Here is an 18,471-nt window from a genome sequence, read left to right on the forward strand (position 1 = left end):
ACTTCCAGGTGAAGGTAGGTCTTGTTTTCGCTAAAGAATTTCGTTAAAGAATTTCGTGGTGCAAGTCAAATCATGTTGGGTGATATGACACCGATAGAGACTGGCTTTGAAAAACAACAAATTGCTCGTCAGTTACCGTAGCACACAAACAGTTGGCGCCGTTTTCCTCAACCAGTTTTTTGACATTCAGCCTTTTTTCCTGACTGTGTCTCCGGGAACAGGCTCCCTCGTCCAGCTGCCGTCCAGCAGTGAGCGGGGGATGCTCAGCAAGGTCCGCCTGGGCGCCCTCTCGCTGAGGAAGGAAGGAGAGCGACAGTGTTTCCTGTTCACCAAGCACTTCCTCATCTGTACGCGAACATCTGGAGGGAAGCTTCATCTGCTGAAGGTTCAGCCTCACCTGTCCACAGATATATTTTATCCTAATGCATTGGAATTCATAATTTTGTTTGTATTTCTTAAAAAACGGGTGAAACGTCTTCCTAGCATTCAGAATCTAATCAGATGTTTGTTGCATCTTTTTCTTCCCCAACAGCAAGGAGGCACATTGTCTCTGATAGAGTGCACTCTCATCGAGGAACTAGAGGCCAGCGATGAGGACTGTGAGTATCTTCTGTACGTAATCATTAGGGGTGTAACGCTGCACTAAAGTGACCTCGGTTCTTGGGTCACGATTCGGTACGTTTTTGGTACAATAGGGAAAACCTTTTATTTTTTTTCATTTATTTTATTTAAGAGTCAAACGTACCATAAAGGGTGGGTCTACACGGTGATTGACAGGTCTCTCTACCAGAGACGTATACGGCGTCTCTACGTTAGTCCTCAGTCCACATATGGTAACTTCCTCTTCACTGGTTGCAAAAAGTCAACGACCGAAATCCAAGATTGCCACAGCAGAATTGCCAAACTCAGGGCTTCAGAGCGGTAGTCCACAAGCCGATGCGTGACGTCACGATGTCTATGTCCACTTCTTATATACAGTCTAGGGTAGTAGATATACGGCTTATTTTATTTTATTTACTGGATCCCCATTAGCTGACACCTTAGCGGCCACTAATCTTCCTTACTGAAAGGATGGCTCATACCAAACGGTTGAATACCAGTACACACATTGTACACCCATGGTGATCATGTCTCTTCGCTTCACGTCAACATTTGCTGTTAACTGTTGACCTGCTCACACTTGCAGACAACGCAGCAGGTCAAGGCTTTAATCACCTGGAGTTCAAGATCGTGGTGGAGCCTCCGGACGGCCAGTCCTTCTCTGTCGTCCTATTGGCTCCTTCTCGCCAGGAAAAGGCTGCCTGGACCAGCGACATCAGCCAGGTGGGGCCCGACTGCTTCTTAAAGCTGTTAAAGATCTCTCTGACATGGAGATTACAGAGGACTGAAAGCGTTGCCAATTCTCTTGTTTCAGTGCATTGATAACATCCGATGCAACGGCCTGATGACCAGCGTGTTTGAGGAGAACTCCAAAGTTTCTGTGCCGCACATGATCAAGTAAGAACCGAGGATTTCCGATGGTCTGAGGAGGTTTTACATTGGAGCTGTGAAGTAACGTTGGTTGATCATCTCCGTGTATTTTTGTCCCATTACTTTGTCTCATTGTCATATACTGTTGATAACGTATAGGGCAACATCGTCAACGAGTTAAATATTGTAATGTGACTGATTATTGAGTGAAATGTTGCAAACATTTAAATACTAAATATCGCCAGCCTTATTCTTAAATCGCACATTTTTTTATTTTTTTATTTCTTGAGATCTGACGCTCGACTGCACAAAGACGACGTCGACATTTGCTTCAGCAAGACGCTCAACTCCTGCAAGGTCCCTCAGATTCGCTACGCCAGCGTGGAGCGCCTCTTGGAGCGGCTGACGGACCTGCGGTTCCTCTCCATCGACTTCCTCAACACCTTCCTGCACACGTACCGGATCTTCACCACGGCCGCCGTGGTCATCGACAAGCTGGCTGACATCTACAAGAAGCCGTTCACCTCCATCCCCGTCAGGTACGAGTCCCCGCTTCCAAGTTCTTATTAGTAATAACGTTAACTTATCGGTAATAATGTTAACTTCTTGGTATTAACGTTGACTTACGGGTAATAATGTTAACTTATGGGTAATAACGATAACTTATTGGTAATAACGTTAACTTATGGGTAATAGCTCCTTCAACTTTAAACGTTTCTCTAAGTTTCTAAAATATTCACAGCACCGCAATTATACATCGCAGAAATATAATTTTACGTCTGGCGGAAAGAGGAGACTTCCTGCTTCCGGGTGCCTGCCCAGGCAGAGCCCAGCATCATTTTAACATCATTAAGCAAGCGAAAGGGCAGCAGTGTGTCATCTGACGCTGGTAAAAAAAAAAACACGAAAATCCTTCTCTGTGATTTGTTGAATCATGTCCGTTGCCAAACAACCAATGTACAAAGCACTCAGAGAAAAGCGACATCATGACGACAAAGAGATTGAACACGGAGGAAGCAAAACGCATGATTCTGGAGAGCAGCGAGGAGGAGGACGACATGGCATCGTCATCAGAGCTCGAAGGCTTTAGTTCTTCTGAGGAAGATGGGTAAGTGTAGTTACTAAACTTTGTTGCGTGTCTGTAAGACTGCATGGTGCAAACTAGTAGTGTGTACACTGAGCACGAGAGCGCGCCACACGGTGCACACTGCTGCTCACGTTACACCAGTCATGATCTGAGTAATATTTATACACAGTTTGCTTTGTACAACACTCTGCTCAAATTATTACCACAGTCGTGATCTGAGTAATATTTACACACAGTATGCTTTGTACAACACTGCTCAAATTACTACCACAGTCGTGATCTGAGTAATATTTACACATGGTATGTGGAGCACTCTGCTCAATCGTTACGTCATCTTTCTTTCAACTGACTAGTATTCATTTATTTTACAGAGAGGAGTACCAGCCACAAAGAAGTCACCGAGAGGCTCCATGAGATGGATCCGTGATGGCCCCATCGTCTATGTGAAGTGGATGGACACGAAGCAAGTATTGGCCTGCTCCACATCCTCCTGCTCCACATCCTCCTGCTCCACATCCTCATGCCATGGCATGAGGATGTGCCATTGAAGCAAAGCAAGCCATACTTGTATATTGTAAATAGTCTGACTAGTTTTTGTTCTGTTTTATATTTCTCAATATATATTCTGTACATTTCTTTTTATAATACATATTTTTATTTCCAAAAAAAAAATTGTTGTGAAGGTCATTTTTCATTTGCACACACTCCATGGAGCTTTATCTGCAGTATGAAGTAATTTCTCAGTCCCATTTTTATAATTTTGGTGAATATTTCTACTCAAAAAACGATAATAAAATTTTTTGCTTTAGACATTTATTTACATGTATCTACCATTGTATTCATATATTTCACTGCTTTTGTGAATCTAAAACCTTTGGTAAACCAATTTCCATCACCTAAACAGAGTTACCACCTGAGTAAAGTTAGGTTTTTTTCAAGCTATCTGAATAATTTCAAAAAATCGAGATTCCATTTTTCAGCTTTAGTGTCATATTGTTAAGTTTTTTTCTTTACACTTTTGCCTTATGACAATGGTGCCTCCTTATATAGAGAGCTGAGATTGTTCTGCAATTTATGATGTAAAACATGGGTATGTATCTTATATGAAAGTGCCTTAAAAGGTGAATCTAAGAAAATTATGTCAAATCGAGAAAATCGACTGAAAATGACCTCCGGTGTTCAGTGTGTTAAAGTTTTTTGCAATGCGTTCCAAGCAGCAGGTGCAGCGAACTTAAAGCAGTGCTTACCAAATTCAGAATGAACTTTGGGTATAATTAATAAATAAAACTCATTGGAACGTAAGCAGTAATTGCTCTGGGATTTAGAAATGTAGTTGCATAAATAGTGGGGGAGCAGACCCAAGATAGCTTTATAAATAAAAATATGCCAGTGTATAAGGCGGCGTGCTGCCAGAGATGGCCACTCAACTGGAGCATACAAGATGCAGTGGTGAGTGAGGGCTTTACAATTAGTGACAAACCTTAAGGCACCATGATATACAGTGTCTAGAGAACGCAGACAACTTATGGGTAATAACTTTAACTTATCGGTAATAGCGTTGACTTATTGGTAAAAATTTTGACTTATTAGTAATAACCTTTACTTACTAGTAATAATGTTAATAACGTTGGCTTATTATTCATAACATTAATCTACTAATAATAATAACATAGTAATAACGTTAACTTATTCTTAATAACGTTGACTTATTAGTAATAAGAGCCCAAGGATGAAACTTTATTGACTTTCGTCTCCTGTAGCGTCTCATCTTCATTTGTTTTCACGTGTTCTTTCCTCTTGTCTCATGAAACAGACTCATGCTGCCGTACATTCACTCCATCTTTCATCTCTTCCTTTCTTCATCCATCACCATGCCATCCTCCTCCTCCTCCTCCTGTCACTGTGCCAGGGTCGAGCAACATTCATGTGACCGTCTGTCCATCATGTCCCTCTGTCCTGACTACAGTCTGAAGATCACACAGCTTGCTCTGGATCAGTCCAAGTAAATACAAAAGCAAAAAGGTGGAGTTTAGTCAGCTGATGAGAGGCGGAGCTACAACTCTTCCTCTTCTTCTTCCTCTCAGGTCTCTGGAGCTCTTCTTTGCCACCAACCAGGGCTCGTGGGGGACAGACCCCTTGAACAACAAATCCCCGAGGTTGTGCCGCAAGTTTTCCTCCCCGCCGCCTCTCACCATCCCCTCCCGCACCTCCTCCCCCGTCCACTGCCGCAAGCTCTCGCTCAACTGCCCCATCGGTGGGAAAGCCGGAGCCCTGGACCTCTCGGCTACCACCCCCACCTCCTCCGCGGCCAGCTCCCCGACCTCCAGCCACAGCGCGTCCATCTTCTCCCCTCCTCCCACCTCCACCAGGCACCCCTCCTCTGGCTTCGCCTCCCCGCCGCGCTCCCCGGGCCTCCCCCAGGCCTCCAGGGCGTCCCCGCCGCCGCCGCTGGCCCCCATCTCCACCAAGGCCCCCCTGGACCTCAGCCGCGGCCCCGGCTCCCCGGAGCTGAGCCCAGCTGCCGGGGAGGACGTCAGCGGGGAGCTGCCTCGCCTCGACGCCTTCTGTGGGAAACTGAGGCGCAGCATCCGCAGGGGTGTGTACGGCCGGAGCTTTATCTTTTTTTATAAAATATAAACGCGGTATCTCTTCTCGGGCTGGGCGGTATGGCCCAAAATTCATATCACTTTTGTAAGATTCTGGTGGTTTCACGGTATATCACGGTATTTTTTTTCGAGTAAACACATTCATTCGTTGATGCCGAATAGGACCGCCGGCCAACTGAACAGCTGTTGCGAGTGGTGAGCAGCTGTTTGTACGTTGGTACATAGAGGGTGTTAGGAAGCTAAACGTGGAGGGACTTAGGACCCAGGGGAATGTAGGTGAAAAAAAACACCTTTTTTTATGTAGCAATGGAGTTTCTTCTTGTTGTGATAGTGGGCGAGCTTTACCCAGCATACAGTTCGGCGGTGTAATGTGATAAATGTACAATTATTAGTGTTGCAAATTGTTTGTGTCAAAAACTGTTGTGTTTTACCTGTTAAAGAGCGTTAGTTGTGGGTTATTAATTGTTGTTATAAAGTTAGAATCATGACTAAAGTTATAACCATGACACGTAAGTAGCTCCGACCGCTGCGCCCTTGGCAGTGAAAAATAAATGTTGCTGCCTGCAGAAGAGCGACAACAGTTGTTACGGCTGTGCACCGGTATGACGGTAAATGAAAAATTCCTACCGTATGGAAATTTGAAACCGCTACCCTAATCTCTTCCCTCCATCAGGTTCTTACGTGGATATAATTTATTTTAAAGCTAATACTTCACACTTAAATCCGACACACCGCTGACCCAGACTCGAGGGAGTGGGACACATAAGTGGGTCACCGTTACCCAACGGAGGCGTAATCGTGCTCTGGGATCACCATCTGGCTCCAGCCGACAGCTTGTTCGCTGTGAAAACAGCGGCGGAGCATCAGGTCAGAAAATCTCTGAAGAGAGGATGAGGAGACAAACAAACAAAAAATGCTCTTACGTGGAAAATGACTTATTGAAGGGGTGAGATGGAGTGCGCTCCAATAATAAAAGCAGCTGCTCAAGACCCAAAAGACCAAAGATGCTCATGAACACACAAAGGTTATATATATATATATATATGCAGATATCTAAATAAATTAGTTTATCAGGCTAAAATTAGTGAATTACAACAAGTTGTCCAGTTAAGAGAGTATGTTTACTGATCCAGTCTAGTCCTGGTCTTCTATAGACCTCAGGGTAGTCCTGGTCCTCTATAGACCTCAGTCTAGTCCTGGTCCTCTATAGACCTCAGTGTAGTCCTGGTCCTCTATAGACCTCAGGGTAGTCCTGGTCCTCTATAGACCTCAGGGTAGTCCTGGTCCTCTATAGACCTCAGTGTAGTCCTGGTCCTCTATAGACCTCAGGGTAGTCCTGGTCCTCTATAGACCTCAGTCTAGTCCTGGTCCTCTATAGACCTCAGTCTAGTCCTGGTCCTCTATAGACCTCAGTCTAGTCCTGGTCCTCTATAGACCTCAGGGTAGTCCTGGTCCTCTATAGACCTCAGGGTAGTCCTGGTCCTCTATAGACCTCAGTGTAGTCCTGGTCCTCTATAGACCTCAGTGTAGTCCTGGTCCTCTATAGACCTCAGGGTAGTCCTGGTCCTTTATAGACCTCAGTCTAGTCCTGGTCCTCTATAGACCTCAGTGTAGTCCTGGTCCTCTATAGACCTCAGTCTAGTCCTGGTCCTCTATAGACCTCAGTCTAGTCCTGGTCCTCTATAGACCTCAGGGTAGTCCTGGTCCTCTATAGACCTCAGTGTAGTCCTGGTCCTCTGTAGACCTCAGTCTAGTCCTGGTCCTCTATAGACCTTAGTGTAGTCCTGGTCCTCTATAGACCTCAGTGTAGTCCTGGTCCTCTGTAGACCTCAGTCTAGTCCTGGTCCTCTATAGACCTCAGTGTAGTCCTGGTCCTCTAGAGACCTCAGTGTAGTCCTGGTCCTCTATAGACCTCAGTGTAGTCCTGGTCCTCTATAGACCTCAGTCTAGTCCTGGTCCTCTGTAGACCTCAGGGTAGTCCTGGTCCTCTACAGACCTCAGGGTAGTCCTGGTCCTCTACAGACCTCAGGGTAGTCCTGGTCCTCTATAGACCTCAGTGTAGTCCTGGTCCTCTGTAGACCTCAGTGTAGTCCTGGTCCTCTGTAGACCTCAGTCTAGTCCTGGTCCTCTAGAGACCTCAGTCTAGTCCTGGTCCTCTAGAGACCTCAGTGTAGTCCTGGTCCTTTATATACCTCAGTGTAGTCCTGGTCCTTTTATAGACCTCAGTCTAGTCCTGGTCCTCTGTAGACCTCAGTCTAGTCCTGGTCCTCTATAGACCTCAGTCTAGTCCTGGTCCTCTATAGACCTCAGTGTAGTCCTGGTCCTCTATAGACCTCCATCAGCAAACGGACCACCAGAGAGAAGATGGTCTGGTTCTATAGAGTTCTTCTTAAAGCTCCTCATCTGAACCACCGGATCGGATTCTGGTGAAACAAGATGACATCATGCAGGTTCACCAGAACCTCATTCAGACTCCAGCGGAGACCAGTCCTCCGTGGACTAGACCCAGATCCAGCAGAGACCAGTCCAGAAGACCAAAACCTTCTTCCATGGCGTTGCGGATGCTTGACGTCTCTTTTCTCTCTAACAGCTGTCCTGGAGTCAGTTTCTCTGGACAAGTTCTTCCCTGAGTCTCCAGCCAGCGAGCTGAGCGACACGTCTCCCTGCCGCTCCCCGTCGACGCCGAGGCATCTCCGCTACCGACACTCTGGAGGTCCGATGCATTCCACACACAGAAGTACACCGGTGGTATTTCATAGGAGGGTTTTTTATTTATTTATACATTTGTAATGTCTCTGGTTCCCCGCAGTCACGCCGGGGGAGAACTCTCGCTGCACGATGTCGCCGGCTTCGGCGTTTGCGATCGCCACTGCCGCTGCCGGTCACAGCAGCTCCCAGGGTGAGTACGGCAAGACATGAAGGTCAAAAGACTCATCGCCCGAGCACATTTATTCAAGTACTTTGGCACAATTCTATGCCGCTTTACACTCCTAGCGCACTGCATCTCAGAGGGGATCTACGTTGATTTTAAAGCTTTACTGACTTTGCAGATTAATTTTATTAATACAGAATATAATAAACAAATAAATCACGATATATTATTACAAGTAAAAATAGATCTTTATTGATCCATAACAGTACATTTACATGCTACCCAGCAGATAAAGTAATTAAAAACATTATAATGCATCAATAATTATAATTTAGTATTACAATATATATTAATGTGCCATTGTTGAGTATTTTTTGGGGTACTTTAAGAATATTTTAAATTAAATGATCAATGCAGTACTTCTACTTGTAACAGAGTATTTTCTACACTGTGGTATTCCTACTTTTACTGAAGTAAAACTTAGTGGTTTTTGGGAGATAAATAGAAAAATGGCCTCAGAGATTTCAGACTCTCCTCAACTCTTCATTTTAAACATACACATATTAATAACATGTTCATATTTAATAACATACTTATTTTATGTTTGTTTATCATATTCTAATGTAAATGGTCACATTGTTGTTTTTAAACTATGTGTTTATTGTCACGCACCAATCATAAAGCCACATTCCTTATTTGTGCAAACATGCTTGGAAATAAACCATTTCTGATTTAAAATATTTGTCCTTATTTTGATTTTTTCGTTATGATTTTTTTTTTGCTCATAGGTTTTACTAATTCTGACAAAGTCTGTGACAAAGAATTCATCATCCGGAGAGCTGCGACCAACAGAGTCCTGAACGTGCTGCGACACTGGGTCTCCAAGCACTCACAGGTAATTATCATCCATCAGCTGGATCACTTCTGTGTCTCCACACACCTGTGGAGGAAACTCTGAGTCCACCTGAAGGGTCTGCTGCTGCTGCTGCTGCTGTTGTCTTTTCCCCGACGGAGCTGCTCTTTGCTCTGCGTGTCTTTTCTCCCACCAGAAAGGTCAACCTCTGGGGGGAAACACACGAAGACACGAAAAGGATGATCGTTTTTCTTTTAAGATTATATAAGATGCTATTTTGGTACCTGGATGTCTGTGGCCTGAAAAGTGAACGTTTGACATCAAATGATAAAACATCAGTCTGGAGTAGACGACCACAGACATCAACAAGTTTGTATGGGAACAAAACCATTGATGTTAGTCTTTTAAGATGAATAAAAAAAGATGATTTAAAAGCAGGAAGAGCTTTATCGTCCTGCAAGAAACATAAAGGTGCGTTCTGTTTGCTGTTAAAAGCAATACATTTGTTTTTGTTTGTTTTTCCCTCCAATTTTTTCTTGCATCAGTCTCCTTTTGTGGCCATTGATATGATGCATTTAGGGATGGGCATCGTGAGAATTTTCTGGATACTATTACGCTTATCAATACTTTTTTTAAATTAATTTGTGAGGGGAAAGAAATCCACATTTCCTTATTATTCTTGTATGTAAACAAATAGTCTTTCTTTAATAAACTCCATTCTCAGCTCAGTGATTTTCTCTCAGTGATTATCTTGTGATCAGACTCCGTATAACATCACTAACGTTACCTCATAATGTTATCTTTTATTAAATGTGCAAGCCCAGTTTGTGTTTTATTTTATATTTGTATTATTTTGTTACGGTTTGTTAAGGCTGAAGCGATGTAAACGTCCTCTAGAGGGCGACATTGTCATGTCTACAGATACACCGACATCCATCTGGGACGGTTTAATGTGAAACTATTGAGGAAGCATACTCTGCATTGTTGTCATGCAGGAAATACTTTTTTCATTTCAAGCAACTTGTCTTTGAATGATTAGTCATATTATGGATTTAAATTAATGTTTTTTGTGGTCTTTCTGCAGACGTAGCTTCATCTGTAACTGTAAATGTGCGTACATGTGTTGGTCCTTCAGGACTTTGACATGAGCAGTGAGCTGAAGATGGGCGTGGTCTGTCTGCTGGAGGAGGTGCTGCGAGATCCAGACCTGCTGCCGCAAGAGAGGAAAGCCACCTCCAACATATTAAGGTACAACGTCAGTGAAGTGTGACACTGTTTTTTAAATTTGTGATTAATATAAGTGTTTAAAATACATGTACTGAAGGACATGTAGTGCACATGTACATAATGTTTATGGCCATACACACACAGTGCAGTAGTGGAATCAGTATTCAGAGGCTTTAAACTGCAGTAAAAGTACTAATACCACACTGTGAAAATGACTCCACTGCAAGTAAAAGTCTTACTGAAGTAAAATAATATTGTTTACTTTGAGTACTGTGCAGTAAAATGTTGTACTATTGTATTTGATGTTTCTTGTTTAATTACTGCTCCAAAGTACTACAATATGTACCTCTGAGATGTAGTGAAGTACTACAATATGAGATGTAGTGAAGTACTACAATATGAGATGTAGTGAAGTACTACAATATGAGATGTAGTGAAGTACTACAATATGAGATGTGGTGAAGTACTACAATATGAGATGTGGTGAAGTACTACAATATGTAGTACAGTAAAAAGTACAATATGTACCTCTGAGATGTAGTGTAGTACAAAATATAATATGTACCTCTGATATGTAGTACAGTGCAGTACACAAGTACTTGAGTAAATGTACTTAGTTCCATTCCGCCGCTATACTACAGTAGTACATAGTAGTAATAGTAGTACTATGTACACATGCTGTCTGTTTTCTCTTCAGTGCCCTTTCTCAAGAAGAACAGGATGATGCTCAACTGAAGATAGAGGACATATTACAGATGGTGAGTAGTACCACTTTTTTAGTACCACAAAGTACCTCGATTTAGTTTATTCTGAGTACATTTTTTAAGCGATTGTTTAAATAATTTATCTCCAGAAAAGCTGTCCCCTCCTCCACTTCATAGTGGTAAGAGTACAACTGTACAGTAGCAGTACTGTGTGTTGTGGTGAATAGGTTGATTCCAAGTATGAGGACTTTAGTTAGGGTACTAGTGTGTGCATATATATGTATTATATAAATATGTATTTTTTAAAGTTCTGTCCTACTGCTTCCAGGCGGAGAGTCCTAAAGCCGAGTGCTTCGAGTCTCTCTCGGCGATGGAGCTGGCGGAACAGATCACACTACTGGACCACATCGTGTTCAGGGGGATTCTCTACGAGTGAGTACTTCATGTAGTACAATATTCTCACTATGGTACATACAAATAAAATGTAATATGATTTTTTATTTTTGATCTAAACAATATCACAATAGCTCTCAAAACGGACGGAATCATTTAGAATAATATTATTTAGACCTAATAATCATTTAATGTAAGATTTTTTTAAAGGTGGTGGTTGGTTTTAGCTGTTCAAGAACAAAAACAGAAACTAAAAACCTTTCTTTCAGTCTGGATTATACTTTTTTTTTTTAGCATTATTGTTTATTATTATGTCTGATTTTATAGTGTTTTTATGCTAAGGTTTTAGTATTTATATATATCTTATTATTATTATTATATTTTGCTTTAATTTAATTAACATGTTACTGTTTTACTGTGATCAATTTATCTTTGTACTTTATTTTTATTTTTTTACCTACCTACCTACAGCTGTGCGGCCAAAGCCAGATACAAATAAACAATACAGTACAAGTTCCTCAATCTGAATTTTATCTAAGTCAAAATATAATATTATTATAAGCAAAATGTACTTGATTGGTCTCAGCTGAATCAATCTTCCTGGTTTCGCAGAAGAGCTCAGAATTCAATGTTTTTTGTACGAACCCAATAACATGTTTCTGATGAAATATCACAATTTCTTTGCTTAGTTTTGTTTGCATTTTCTGACAGAAGCGTTCCATACACATGCTGTGTTCAAGGACCGTCGGAAAGATGACAATCTGCAGATTATGACAGTTTTCACAGCTTCCGGCTGATAAATGGTGTAGTTTTACCGATTTGTAAACAAAGTGCAAAGTAACTATTGATGTCAGATAAATGACGTGGGGGTAAAAAGTCTAACTTCAAGTAGCATGAAGTAGAAATACATGTACTTAAAAACTGTGAATAGACTTGGTACTTCTGACTGGTTTGTGTTCCTGCAGGGAGTTCCTCGGTCAGGGCTGGATGAAGGTCGACAAGACGGAGAGGACTCCGTACATCATGAAGACCAGCCAGCATTTCAATGACGTAAGACCATATTCTCCATTCGGTTCTCACACACTGTTTTGAAGCTATACTCACGAAAAGTAACTTTTTACATACAGGAAGTATAAAGAGCAACAAAACGGTGTTGGTGGCCGAGTCCAACAACACTGGACTTGCACCCAGTTGGCTGCTGTTCGTGTCCTGTGTGAAAGCAGAAGTTAACGTTTATTTATTTGTCACCTCACGTCCACACTTTAGTAACACCGCTCCCATAGTTATTTTAGCCCAGATATTGATTTATTTGTCGCATAACGTCGTAAGTGTTGAAGAGTTGTTTCGAGTGAGGACATAAGTTTATTTTGAAAGGACTGTGTGACAAGTGGGAATGGACACGTGTTGCTGGACTTTTGTAGGAAATGGAGGGTTTGTCAATGTGATGTTTTATATAAGAGTTGCCCAGCCAATGCACTCTAAACCAAGGGCCTTCATTTAATTAGACCTGCTTTGATAGCTGAAAAAAAATCCAGCGAAAAATAACAACGGTTTACAAATGTGATTATACAATGCTTTTCTTTGTTGTACATGATGATACATGATGATACATTATATACGTTTGGGAATTGAACTGTTGGATATCTTAGCTCTGATTTTGGGAAATTTTGATGGCAAAACGGTCAAGACAAAAAAAAAAGTATCGGCAAAAGGGTAAAAATATGTTAATCAAATCTAAAAAATAAAAACTGAAATAGTTATACTTCGTCTTTTACTTAGTTATAATTGTCCACTCTCATTGATACAAACAAGGTTGGACAAAAAGGATGATAATAATAATAATAATAATAATAATACACACAGCAGCACTACAAGCATTATTTGAATGGTGTCCCGAATAATAAACTGAGAAGAAGAATACATTTCCCTCCACAGATGAGTAACCTGGTGGCGTCTCAGATAATGACCCACACTGACGTGGGCTCCAGGGCCAACTCCATAGAGAAGTGGCTGGCGGTGGCCGACATCTGCCGCTGCCTCAACAACTACAACGGCGTGCTGGAGATCACCTCCGCGCTCAACCGCAGTGCCATCTACAGGCTGAAGAAGACGTGGGCAAAAGTCTGCAAGCAGGTCGGAAATTCATTTCACGACTTGTAATACATTCTCTGCACACAAAATATTTATGAAGATTTGTATTTTGTATTTTTTTTTTTTTTAGACAAAGGCACTTATGGACCGGCTGCAGAAGACGGTGTCATCAGAAGGGAGGTTCAAGAATCTCAGAGAGACGCTGAAAAAGTAAGAAATAGAAAACATAAATGTTTAAACCTTGTCCTTAAAAGCTGTCTGATGTGTGTTGTGTGTGTGTGTGTGTGTGTGTGTGCGCGTGTGTGTGTGTGTGGGGGGGCAGCTGTAACCCTCCATGCGTCCCGTACCTGGGCATGTACCTCACGGACCTGGCTTTCATCGAGGAGGGAACGCCCAACTTCACGGAGGAGGGCCTGGTTAACTTCTCCAAGATGAGGATGGTTAGATATTTCATTCCCTATTGACTCGTGTGCTACATAGTTACCTGACTAGTGGTACGTTAGTTTGTGGGGTCACATCCCCATGGTCTAACGTTAGCAGTTCTGTCATGCTCTTTTTATGGAATTGTTTACAAAATAAATAAATATTGAAATATAGTTTTTGAAAATAAATACAACAAATGGCATGACTTATTTTCTCTTATTTTATAAGAATGAGTCAGTTGTAAACATAAAAAAAGCTTTATAGCTAAATAACACTTCAAACACTTCAACATGTGCAATATTAAATGCACGGTTCATAATAGTTATGTTTATTCTGTCTGTGTATTTATTTATATATATATATATATATATATATATCTTTCAGTATTGTCAATTTCTTTTTACAGTTTTCTACCGTTTATTATTTATATTACTTGTTTTGATTTTTTTCCTATGTCTCTTGTGTGCACTTTACACACTGCTTGTAATCCTGAAAATTTCCCCACTGCGGGACTAATAAAGGAATATATAATCTAATCTAATAGATGGTAGAATTTGCTAGAAAGTTATTTCAGGCGGCAAAATCAGGGGACTGTTGTCATAATAGCCTAATAATAATGGTCCAAAAGTATATGAAATTGCATAGTTTAAAGTGAAAAACCTATATATATATATATATATATATATATATATATATATATATATATATATATATATATATATATATATATACATATACACACACACACACATACACACACACACACACACACACACACACACACACACACACACACACACACACACAGCATGTGAATAAAAGGAATACTGCTCCACTGAAAGCACTGATGGCGCTCATAATCAATAGTCAATAGCTAGAAATAAACACCTGCTTCAGCTGTCAAGAGTCAACATAAGACTTATTTTACAGGATTCTTATTTAAAGAGCAGCTGGAACATTAAAGTTAGCTGAAGTTATAGCCAAGTTAGCGGGGAAGCAGCGCCTAGCTAACGGTCAGTTTATTAAGTTGTCTATTAACTCTGTCTCTGCGCTTTCAGATTTCTCACATCATCCGAGAGATCCGTCAGTTCCAGCAGTCCCCTTACAGGATAGAGCACCAACCCAAGGTGTGTCTAATAAAGTGCATTATTTGTGCAACTTGAAAGTGATCGATGTTGGAACTATTAACACAACATGCTCCGTCTGTCCCGACTCCCTTCAGGTGACTCAGTTCCTCCTGGATAAGACGCTAGTAATGGATGAAGATACCCTCTATGAGCTCTCGCTGAAGATCGAACCCCGAGTTCTACCCGGCTGATTACAACTTCATTCATATATATCTTACAATATCAATCATGGATCAACACAACTTGAGATTCTCTCTTAATTAATAAAGCAGGGGTTGTTTTATGAAACACCGCCAGTTATTGTGCTTAGGAAACTCAGGATATAATGTGCCTTGTTGTATGAATATCAAATGTGTGTATTTGTTATTAATCAGAATGAACTGCGCAACATACACAACTCCGCCGTGAGTCGTACAGTCACGACTGTAGAAACGACCGCGTGAGAAACGTGGCACTAGAACGTAACCAGTTGCTGCTATCACATTGTAAATACCAAACAATATGCCTCTGTAGTCTTTGTCAGGTGTGTTTTACATTGTTTGTGTGATTATTGCTGGATTAACCTGCTTCGGGTCTCCGGGGGCCCCCAGGTTTGCTTTGTGGTGGTTTCCAAGTTTATAAAAAAAATGCACAAATGTACGCAAAGCATATGACCGGGATGTATAAAGAGAAGTAGATGCTGTGTTCCAGTGAAAGGTGATAATTAAACGTAGACCTTTTGGGTTCCTTGGGGGCAGCGGAACGAGCTCTAAACAAAACGCTGACACATCATCATCACGTAAAGATGATATGGCTGAAATGTTCGATAAAAGTGTCCTGCTAAACATCTAGTAAACTCAGAACGTGGTAATTCATTTTGAGTTGTGTTTGTGTTTACGTGATGAATGCAAGTACAACATTATTTCTTTTAGCTCCGCTTTTGGTCTCCACCAACTCCAGAATGAAATATCCGTCTCTAGCTGCTAAATGCAGACCTTTCTTAACTAGCTATAATCTCACTTACGATATTTAATACATACAGCGGGTTTTTAAAACTTTTTTGCTTAAAAACCACAGACTGTGTATAAAAAGGGGACAAAGTCATCGTGACGTCACCCGTTGGTTTGTGGACTGATGTTTTGATGCCTTGAGTTTGGCGATTTCACCGCCACCATCTTGGATTACGTCCGTCATAGTGGAGCATTTAGCAGCTAAGGAGTTGGTGGAGACCAGAATCAGACCTTAAAGAGATAAATTATTAAATTATTAACAAAAAAAATAGAAAAACCCAATTGTCAGAAAAATGTAATGAGTCTCAACACAGAAGATCAATTTGTAAAGCATCTCAAATCCCCCAAACTGTATCATGTCAGTTGATGCTGAGCTTTCGTCATGCACATTCTCAAGTGAAATGACAATGAGTCAAATCACCACAAATCAGTTTCCACACAGTGAACCTCAAGTAGTTGGGGCCCAGAAGGACCGTATGGGTCCTGGGAAGTTGCCCCCTTTTCCCTGTTGTTCAGCCGTGTGTACGATATCTTTGAGTCGAGACACACTGGGTTTCCTAAACAACTGAAGAACAGTTAAAATATTGTATCTACCTTGATGCTTATTGGCTCGTCGTTTTTTTGGAGACGTTGATGCTCACAGGAGCAGTTTTATGCCTCTGCTCATCTGTTCATACTAACGTTTTATGTTGTTGCAGTTGTTATTGTATTTAAAAAAAAGTAGTTTACATTCATTCAAAGTCTGAAAATATGTTTTTATTCACCTCGCTTGACAATCAAAATGCGTTTCCGCGTTACAGTGATTTTTGTACATTTTTGAATAATCTTCAGTTTCTTTTTCAAGAGCGTCGGCCTAAAAGGTTTGTTACACGATACAACGCCCTGCGGTTACATTTCTTTTATTACTATTATTATTAGTTCCTTGGCAATGTGGTCTATTAATCATGTGTTAATCCTTGTTGACTGTATTAGCACAATAGTCACATCTTTGCACTATTAATTTAAAAGAATGTCAGTAGACTCTAAACTTGTCGCCCCTTCTGTTCTTGAGATTGCCGTTATCCGTATAGTTGCTTGTTACTGAGTTGTATTAGATTAATTCATTTATTTTGGCACATTCCTGATGCCAGGAATCTTTAAATGCTTGAATGCATTAGTATATACAATGATTTCTTTCTTACATTCCTGTATACTTTTTAATTCCAGCTTTGCTGTTTTATTTCCCCATGCATTTCTCTATATAATGTACAGATATTTACACACAATAAAATAAAAGATGTGAATTATAATGGAGTTGAAAATAGTCTTTTATGGTGGTTATAAAATAATACAATTAATGCACCTAAAGTGAAGGCAGTCAAAGTGATGATTCAAGATATTTTATTGTAAAACACAGCTGAATTCTAAAATGCACAAAATCTCACAACACAATCTCTCACACACACACACACACACACACACACACACACACACACACACACAATCAGTACTTGTATGTGCAATGACAAAGTTGAATCTGAATGTGAACAACACAGTCTGTGCAGTAATGATGTCACGTCTTCTCTCTGATCCACCTGTCCCTCTCAGCCTCATAGAAAGCAAACGGTGTGAAGTCCCTCCAGGTCATTTCCTCCACCATGCTCTGGTACAGGGAGAACACTCTGGAGGGGCAGTAGATGTACTTCACAGTTTTAGATTGATAGAAGAAATGAACAGAGGAACCGTCAGCAAGATAACGCGACTTTGGCTGACTGCAGGCTAAACAGTTCCTTGTCATCTTCTTCTGCTGTTGTTGCTGCTGCTGCTGCTGCTGCTGCTTCTCCAGGATCTCCGTCACCAGCTTCTCCACTGCATCCCGGAGGACAGGATGGACCTCAGACCCTCTTGAGGACAGGATGGACCTCAGATCCTGCTGGAGGACAGGATGGACCTCAGACCCTCTGGAGGACAGGATGGACCTCAGATCCTGCTGGAGGACAGGATGGACCTCAGATCCTGCTGGAGGACAGGATGGACCTCAGATCCTGCTGGAGGACAGGATGGACCTCAGACCCTCTGGAGGACAGGATGGACCTCAGATCCTGCTGGAGGACAGGATGGACCTCAGATCCTGCTGGAGGACAGGATGGACCTCAGACCCTCTGGAGGACAGGATGGACCTCAGACCCTGCTGGAGGACAGGATGGACCAGCTGCAAGTGGAGCTTCCATAACAGTGACACTGGTCTCCTGAAATAAAGCATCACATGGAGATGACAATAATTGACAGTTAGGGGGACAGGGTTTTTGGGAACCCACTACTAAAAAGCAATAGAGATCCCCATGCACGGTCCTTCCCCGATCCCCTTCCCCTCCCCCCTCAGTGCTCATTAAGACCCCCTGGAGCCCTGGTACCCAGGAGAGATATCCAGCGTCTCTCTGCTGCTCTCCTCTGTGTGGTTTTCCACCTATGGTTACTCTCAATGATGGTGACCCGTAGGGCCTCCCATCCATGCTGCAGCATGTGTGTCATTAGTGGGGTGAACAACTTCTTTACAAAGTTGTACTTGTGTTGGGCAAACCTGGTCGAGAGCGAATTGCCCGTTTCCCCCACATATTGTGACTTACAAGACATACAAGAAATTAAATAA

The 18,471-nt window shown here is 41.7% G+C and overlaps 1 protein-coding gene across 1 annotated transcript in view; it reads left to right on the forward strand.

Annotated features, from left to right (window-relative positions):
- Positions 1–15,044, forward strand: part of rasgrf2a (Ras protein-specific guanine nucleotide-releasing factor 2a) — a gene marked incomplete at both ends in the record, with an annotated part of 34,499 nt that extends 19,455 nt beyond the window's left edge. Inside the window, 20 exons of the mRNA XM_079235130.1 lie at positions 222–385; positions 533–599; positions 1,187–1,323; positions 1,415–1,497; positions 1,761–2,009; positions 4,467–4,559; positions 4,642–5,153; positions 7,754–7,876; positions 7,973–8,062; positions 8,824–8,930; positions 10,024–10,136; positions 10,813–10,873; positions 10,969–10,998; positions 11,148–11,251; positions 12,178–12,262; positions 13,148–13,345; positions 13,434–13,513; positions 13,626–13,743; positions 14,785–14,853; positions 14,949–15,044. Coding sequence (XP_079091256.1) covers positions 222–385; positions 533–599; positions 1,187–1,323; positions 1,415–1,497; positions 1,761–2,009; positions 4,467–4,559; positions 4,642–5,153; positions 7,754–7,876; positions 7,973–8,062; positions 8,824–8,930; positions 10,024–10,136; positions 10,813–10,873; positions 10,969–10,998; positions 11,148–11,251; positions 12,178–12,262; positions 13,148–13,345; positions 13,434–13,513; positions 13,626–13,743; positions 14,785–14,853; positions 14,949–15,044 — 2,579 coding nt within the window. The remainder of the gene's footprint in view (positions 1–221; positions 386–532; positions 600–1,186; positions 1,324–1,414; positions 1,498–1,760; positions 2,010–4,466; positions 4,560–4,641; positions 5,154–7,753; positions 7,877–7,972; positions 8,063–8,823; positions 8,931–10,023; positions 10,137–10,812; positions 10,874–10,968; positions 10,999–11,147; positions 11,252–12,177; positions 12,263–13,147; positions 13,346–13,433; positions 13,514–13,625; positions 13,744–14,784; positions 14,854–14,948) is intronic.
- Positions 15,045–18,471: the final 3,427 nt, after the last annotated feature.

The sequence above is a fragment of the Taurulus bubalis genome, assembly GCF_910589615.1.
Source record: "Taurulus bubalis genome assembly, chromosome: 19".
Classification (NCBI taxonomy): Eukaryota; Metazoa; Chordata; class Actinopteri; order Perciformes; family Cottidae; genus Taurulus; species Taurulus bubalis.